The 8,373-nt window shown below is 36.5% G+C and overlaps 1 protein-coding gene across 1 annotated transcript; it reads right to left on the bottom strand.

The window, feature by feature from the left end:
• Positions 1-318: 318 nt before the first annotated feature.
• LOC148616488 (uncharacterized) lies at positions 319-7,410 on the bottom strand. Its single transcript, XM_088583570.1, has 2 exons — positions 7,325-7,410; positions 319-4,889 (listed from the first exon to the last, which is right to left on the bottom strand). Exon 2 carries the CDS (start codon positions 4,858-4,860, stop codon positions 388-390), a length of 4,473 nt encoding a protein of 1,490 aa, XP_088439696.1. The 5' UTR covers positions 4,861-4,889; positions 7,325-7,410; the 3' UTR covers positions 319-387.
• Positions 7,411-8,373: the final 963 nt, after the last annotated feature.

Genomic DNA, 8,373 nt, shown 5'->3' with positions numbered 1-8,373 from the left:
AAGCATAGGCATAATTAGAGTTTTGCATATGCTAAAATATTAAAGTATATCAAGCATATGCATAAATAATTTATGCATATGCAAATTTCGAATTAAGTATATACATAAATAAGTAAGCATATGCATAAATCGAGCCAAGCATATACTTAAATGGTTATTTTTTTACCCTGGTAATGCGCCGTACACGACGTAGGGCTCTGGAACATGATCAGAAATGGTGGACGTGTTATTTATAAAACTTTCATAAGTTACTTTTTAAAAATAATATCAAATCGACAATTTTTATTCAGGATGATCAGAATCATTTCATCACTTATATGAATTTTGACATGATTTTAACCGATACGTTAATTTCATCGGCGCGTTATTTTTTTCACATTAAATTTGTCATCGCCATGTCTTATTTAATTTTGACCGATTCCTCCGTCGAGGCAATACTGGTTCAGAGGGGTGTCTTTTTACCAAAACAATTTCACCCTCCAATGCGGTAGCACAATTGTTTTTCAGTTCATTCAACTTTTGTGTGATTATATTCGCTATTTTATGGCGGTTATATTGAATAGCGATATCAAGAGGGGTCAACCCGCTTTTATTCCGAATGTTCAGATCGGCTCCAAAATTAATTAAAGCTTTGGCGACTGCAAGGGATCCTGCATAGCCTGTTATATGAAGGGCAGAATCGCCTTCTTTGTCTTGAACATTGGGGTTCGCTCCATGCTCAAGACGTATTGATGCAAGTCCGCAATTGTGGCCTGCGGCATAATGTAACACAGTCCACTGTCGGGCATCACACATGTTTAAATCAGCACCATAAGAAATTAAAAGCTCCATGCGATTCTTCGATGCCGTTTTTTCAGAAAGCATGACCATCAAGGGTGTTAGATTGAAATCAGTGAGAGCATTTACAGTCGCGTTGTGTTTGAGGAGAAGAGACATTACATCAGTCTCGTAACAAAAAGAAGCATCTGCATGCAATGGCGTTAATAACTTTGGATTCGGTGTATTAACGTGTGCTCCGTGCTCTAGGAGCTGTTGCACTATACTGCAATGTTGCCTTTTAACAGCATTCAGTAAAAGAGTTGTACAATCTATTGTACTTTCGGCTGGGTAATTGGGATCTGCGCCATGGTCTAAAAGTACTCTGACAATGTCATCATGTCCTTCTTCTATAGCCCCAAGAAGCGGGACTAGACCAGTTTTCGGGTTTATCTCAGCACCACACTTTAAAAGAGCATCTACAATCGCCGACAATCCCGCACGACAAGCGTAGTAAAGAGCAGGTTCACCATTCGCGAGGACGATGCTTAAATCAGCACCGCGTTCTAGAAGAAATGATGAAGTACCAGGACGATTGTTGAACAAGGCAAGTTGAATAGGAGTTTCTGTATATTCAGTGTGAGCATTTATATCCATTCCATGTTCAACAAGTAGTTTGACAATGTCTGTATGACCTTTTTCGCTTGCATGATGTAAGGCATTCATTTCTATCCCATCCTCACCCTCATCGCTGTATATGTTAGTTTGCGCTCCATTATCTAAAAGAACTTTCACTGTTTCAGTCCATCCATTCTTAGAAGCATCAATAAGAGGTGTGCATCCGTCATCGTCTTTTAAATTCATGTCGGCGCCATTTTCTATAAGTACTTGAACGATTCGTTCGTATCCTTTGTATGATGCGGCATTAAGAGGATGTAGTGATTCTCCTCCATCGACATTTTTATCGTGAATCAGAAGTTCCTTCACTGTATTCACGTGTCCATTGTTACACGCAATGTATAAAGGCGTACTTCCATCCTTCTTGGCAACTTGAAAGTCTGCTTTATTCGCTAACAACTCCGTAACTATGCCAGTATATCCATTTTTGGAGGCAAAGTACAAAGGTGTTTCACCGCCTGCTGTTTGTTGGTTGACATTTGCTTGATGTTTTAACAGCTCTGAAACGACATCATTATGACCACGTGATGACGCTTGCATCAATGCATTAAAACCCTTCTTTGTGCAATGATTCACATCAGCATTGCGTTTCAATAAAAGTTGAGCTACACCAAGATGGCCGTTTTCAGCAGCGTAGATAAGAGGAGTTTTCTTGTTGTTGCAAGCAAAGTTAATTTTTGCACTATTGTTCAATAATATCTCTACAACCGAAGAGTGACCATTTTGTGATGCGACAATAAGAGGAGTGCGACGACCTTTTGCCTTGAAGTCAACTGCACTGCCATGTTTCAAAAGTAATTCAACGATGAAGTTGTAGCCATATGATGCCGCTAAGTATAAAGGGGAAACTTTATCGTGGTGTCGAATGATATTTACATCTGCGTCATTGCTTAATAAAAACTCTACTACTTCACTATGCCCATTGTCAACGGCAATCATTAAGGCCGAGGTGCCTGTTGGTGAAATAACATTCATAAATGGGCTATGTTGCGAAAACATTTTGACCAAGCTTAAGTGACCATGCTTGCATGCCACAAAAAATGGAGAAAATCCTGTCTCCTCTTTGAGTTCGCGTGCCGCTCCTTTAGATAAAAGAATCTCGACAACGCCTTCATGTCCATTTAATGTTGCATAGTACAATGGCGTAAATCCATATACTGACCTCACATTAACATCTGCACCTTTATCTAGCAATAACTGTAGGAGTTTGAGGTTTCCTGATTTCGCTGCTTGATGTAAAGGGCTTTTCTTTCCATGTCCAATTTCGTTGACGTCTGCATTATTTTGTAGCAAGATTTCGGCTATCTTCATGTTCTTTGTGCAGGAAATGGAGAGTGGACTTTGGAATACCCCTGGATGGCTATTAATGTTTGCCCTCTTATCAACAAGTATGCATATTGATTTTAGTCGTGCATCGTCTACATTGGATGACACGTCTCCACCATTCGAACGGATGCAATGTAAAACATAATTACCCGCCGCTACGGCCAAGAAAAGAGGTGACTGATTTCGACGTGTCGTTAAGTTTATATCGTCAACACTATCAACAATTATAGATAATATATTGGACTGTAAGAAATTTGCAGCTATATGAACTGAATGAATATTTTCACATTCATCCAAACATTCCTGTGCTTTGCCGCCACTTTCTAAAATCATCCTAGCAAAATCTTCTCGCCCATTTACACAGCAAGCATTCATCAGTGGAGCTTTGTTTAAATATTTCGTGCCATCAATTCCGTTTTTCACAAGAGTGAACATTGTCTGAAAACAGTCATCTATATTAAGCATGAGCGATAACACAATTGGAGATACTTCCTTACACATAGACATCAAATCTAGCCTGCCAAAGCCTCTAACTTTCTTCTGTATGACAGTTGGAAATGTTTCAAGTTCAACAACGTTATTAAGTTTGGTCATCACGACCAACTTAATCACCTCCATGTACGATTTGCTTTTAAGACGCTTTTGTAGAGACTTTTGAACCTTTTCGTCTTTAAACCATGGACACAAGAAGACGTCCAAAAACACCCTATTTTTGACATCATTCTCAAATCGGTCCAAGAATACATCGATATATCGTTCTTCTAACGAAACATTCGACCAGATACATTTTGTTCGGTTGCTGCTTGTAGTCATCATTCGGAAAAATGCGCTCTTGCAATATTTCATGAACTTATCAGGAATATCTTCACAAAATACTACAGTCAGTATATGAAGAAAAGCATCATTTGTTATTTTAAAGACCTTGTCTTCTTCTTGTTTCCAAAATGGTACTGTCTTGGAAGATCGTTCAATATGTTTCACAAAATAGTGACCTCTAATTGACCACATGTACTTGAGAAGAGTTTTTCTTGAAGTGCTCGATGAAATGCCAATAGTCTCCATTAAATCACTCAGTAAGTTTTTGTCGATACCATCGAGTTCTTCGTTGTCAGAGCAATCACCATCATAACTTTCATTATCATCACTGGCTTCGCTTTCATCGTTATATTCACTGCTAGTACTGTTACATTCATCACCTATGCCAACGTCAGTTTCTTTCTGCATGACATTTCCAGTTTTATCCTCATCTTCATAATCATCGAAGCTACACACTGACAGTTGGTTTCCATGTAGAACCAGTAGAAGAAGACAAAGATATCTTTCCTTTGACTTCTCTCTCAGTATCTGTATCTGTTTCTTTATTGCGTTTAATGGGTCCTTGTAAAACTGTATCATATCTGCTTTAAAGCTCACGCATGTGGATGCCATTCGTGTTATTGAAGGGAAGGCCTGATTTGTATTTACTACTGTTTCAACATCAATATCACTAATTTTCGAACAGTCTACATGTATCTTTAATATCTGTTCCTTCTCGTCTTTTGTCAGTTTTCTTATTTCATTGTCCAGATCAATCATTTCATAATTTTTGAAAGTGGACCTTTCACAATTTATAAGATCGGACCGACATGTCACAATTACTTTCGGAGTTTTCACCTGTCTTTTTCCATGTTTGTCTGTCTTGAAGTATTTATTAAACAGTTTCTGTTGGTGGTGCCATGACCTAAATGCTTTCTCGTCCAGAAAGCCTCTGCCGATTGGATCTTCAACAATAAATACCACTGATTTCTTTCTAACAGGCGAATTTTTAATGCTTTTAAGATTATTGACTTGTATGATTTTAAGGCCTTCACTTTCATATTTCAATGCAATATGTCGTGCGATTGCAGACTTGCCACAACCGGCTTCGCCAACAAGTACGATTCTGTCGAATTTCTTAAAAGCCTTTTCTGCAGATATGGAGGCTCTCGTTGGTACGAAATGTTTGTTGTTTTCCTTCCAGAGCCTTTTCCATCCTGGCTCTGGTTCTTCATCCTCATACTCATCCCCATCCTCTGTGTCTGACGGGTCAATTTTACAGCCACATGGTAGCTCAGTCGGCATTGAAAGATTGTGGTTGTCAGGTTTTATATCTGTAATAAAGAATTGTTCAATATCAGGGTCAATCTTGTGACAAAATGTTCCGTACATAGACGAGTGTTGTGTTTATTTCAGTTAACAGTTTTATTTTTTAAGCCTTTGTTGTGTGTACTCAATTTGGATGTACTACCATCACCAATTTCAGGTCTATCATTTTGTGAAAATCGACCCCCTTTTTATATTAGAAAATGTTCTGACGTTTAAGCCAGGTGTTCGTTAAACACAGGTGAAAAAATACATGAAAATTGACATGAAGCAAAAAGTGTCTAAATGAATGAGGTCTATTCAGGATTCTGTTTGGACAGTTTTTATTTCTATTGGTGATTAAAAAAAAACGATTTTATTTGTAAATTTAAGACAATAAAATACCTGGTTCTTTCACGGAATGGTACGTCAAATATTTTGATAAATTTTGCTTTTGAGGTTGATTAATATGTATGATTGCTTACTGTACATTAAAGCAAGAGGCTGTTGAAGAGCCAGAATTGCTCACTTGATATTCCATGGCCTATTAATTAAGTAAGTAAGGGTACCATGCTTTGTTACCATGTTTAAGATAACATTGATGAAAAAGAACATATATTTATGAATGCTGGAAGTTCAACTGAGTACTTTAGGCACTGTAAAATATTGGAAATGCCTTCAAAGCGTTTAAGAACCTTTGGATAAAATTAGGGCATTGGTCTCTTTATGCCCTGTTATTCCATCGGGTCTGAGGGGGTATTAGCCCAGTATACATTTGCTGACAAAGTACATAAAATGAAGATTAATCATGGCTATAAATATTGTCATCATCACCATTCAACTCAGGAGACCACTAAATAAACAAATATTGTTGAAATCAAAGCAAGTATAAAATTTGATGGAGAAATGGCCGTCCAGAATTAGTAACGACAGCAATGTTTTTCGACCGATGAAAAATTTAAACGATTAGTTGGTGCAGGATACCCTAACAACAATTATGCCAACGTTAATTAAATTTTGTTGCTGGTTTCAGGGAAGAAGATTTTTAAAGTGCTACACGTGAAAAAAAAACACGACAAAAATCAGTTTCAGTGGCCAGAACTCCTACACCGGGCGACGAACAATTTTGAAAATTTTGGCTTAGGTCCGTCTTCTGATGTTGAACAATAGCACTCTCCATCAGGATTTTGCTAAATTCATTTTTTTGAGTAATTTGCCAAAAAACAAACTATTTTGTCCCGTATGTTTTATTTTTAGTAATAACGGCCATGTTTTTCGACACTTCAAAGTTTCAGAGAAGAAGATTTTTGAAATTATAACATCAAAAATAGCCCAAAACGTTGAAAAGGGACAATAACTCATAATCAGTAGACAAATTTCCACGAAAATCGGCACACATTTGGCTCTCATCATGCTGTATACTTTTACCTCGTGTCAGAATTTGCTAAACGTAACAGTTTGAAGATATATCCGAAAAAAAAACTGCTGTCTGACCCATACGTTATATAATTAGTAACGGCGGCCATGTTTTTCGACGGATAAAAAATCGAAGCATAAACTTTGTGCGGGAATCCCCTTAGGAACAAGCTCAGTAGTTTCAAAGGAGAAAATTTTTGAAAAATTGTTCATGACGACGACGACGGACGCCAAGTGATGGTAATAGCTCACATGACCTACGGCCAGGTGAGCAAGACTGTCAAATACTTACATAGTTCAGTTGAACAAAGAATTTAGAAAAGCACAGCATAAAATAAAGGAAGAGTTGAATAGATATTTAAATTACAGTATATCTATATATACCTATATATCTGTATAGCTTAACGTTTAACGACATACCATGTTGCCATAATATACAAAACAGAGCTTGTATTGTGGTCAGAGTATTTAGAAAAGCTTACCGTAAAACAAAGAAATGACGAACATTTTTTTGAAAACAAAATTTGTTATGCCGCCCCTGCCTGGTTTTTGTATGGACTCTCTCATAAATACTGGTTGTATTGGTCTAATTAGCCAAAAACATTGAATTATTTAAAGTAAATGCTAACTTTATATATAGGGAAAACTTGTCGGGTCACTTTAGAGATTGCTGATCTGATTTTTTTTCGGACAGGATGTTTTATTGGACTATCCCTTTAGTTGGAAAAGTTTTATAATATTAATATTGTATAAAGTTTGGGCAATACGTTCAGCCTTTTAACCCCTATCAAATTTTCTGGAACGGAAACCCCTTTTATAAATGCCGGTCTGGATTCGCTCATACTCCTGGATCAATTGAATTCAATCCCCATTCGATCTTGTTCGGTATTGTTAAACCCCTTCCTAGTATAGAATTCAGTGTGTGTGAAAAGAGGGGGTATTATTAAACTTTACTTCTTACAAATCTGCGAGGGAATTTAAAAAAGAATAATGAAATGAAATTAAAAAAAAAATGAAAAAAAACAACAGAAAAAAAGAAAATGCTTACCTTGTATTAATATGTATAGTATATTTATGTATATTGTGTTTAACTTGTTAAGTATTACATACACAACGGCTTACTCTGGTTTCCAATGTACACAATCAGTAACACATTTACTAATACCTTTTCGTCAACACTGCGTTGTGTATGGAATCAGCACTGCGTTTATCAAAATATACACGATTAATTTCATTTCGAATAAAAACGAAAATAAAGCGGTTATATCTTTTGTGTATCCAAACCAACTTAATAAATGTTCTTCAAATGTCTTGCTGTTTTTGAAGCAGTTGTTTTTGAAACAATAATAATAGAAATACAGTAAAAACAATAATAGTCGGTTACTATAAACGCATGTCTATATTTTTCTTAATGATAATCAGATTGTCCCCAAGCAGACCTAGAAATTCCAAGAATTAAAAGCATAAAAATATATGAAAATGGATTCGTTAATGGGAGGTGCTATAGTATTCACATTAAAAGATGAGTTAGTGATTAGGGTGGCATTACTCCTACAAAGTAAGAGGTTGGAATTCCATACCTCCATAGGACAGCACCAAATAAGAAAATAGCTTGCCAGACAACCTCTAGGACTGTTGTTTTAGGGTGGGATTAATTCCATTATTATTGACGAACGTTAGAATATTAGCCAATAATATTAGTCTAAAACTGCCAATACAATACAAAATACAAAAGTGCGCTAATACGGGATTTAGCCGTCCAATACGTCATATTGACCTGGTTAAAATCCACATTGGCCAAGACAAATATGACGTACTGGACTAGTTGGTCAATTAAGGTATAACTGCGTTAGCTTTTCAGTTTTGGCTTATTGGTCCTCGTCTACGCACTGTTAATGTCGATTATTTTTTATTGTATGGGAATTTTTACTGAATAATGATAAAATGAAGCCTACAATAATGTTGTTATTGACCTTTTGTGTCCCAAATGAATTCATTGTTTCAATTTAGATCACTGTTATAAGTTAGAATGAACATTTATCCTAGATTTTTTTCCTCGAGACATCTTTCCCTTTTCTTTTTCCGCATCAACTTCAT

This window comes from Perna viridis, chromosome 5 (genome assembly GCF_037379345.1).
Source record: "Perna viridis isolate PV_CMFRI_1.1 ecotype Kerala chromosome 5, ASM3737934v1, whole genome shotgun sequence".
In the NCBI taxonomy this organism is placed as follows: Eukaryota; Metazoa; Mollusca; class Bivalvia; order Mytilida; family Mytilidae; genus Perna; species Perna viridis.
Note: the sequence above shows the minus strand (reverse complement) of the source record. Positions and strands in the feature narration are given on the sequence as shown.

Excerpts from the sequence above, each read along its gene's own strand:
- LOC148616488 (XM_088583570.1), bottom strand. The coding sequence starts at position 4,860 with ATGCCGACTGAGCTACCATGTGGCTGTAAAATTGACCCGTCAGACACA.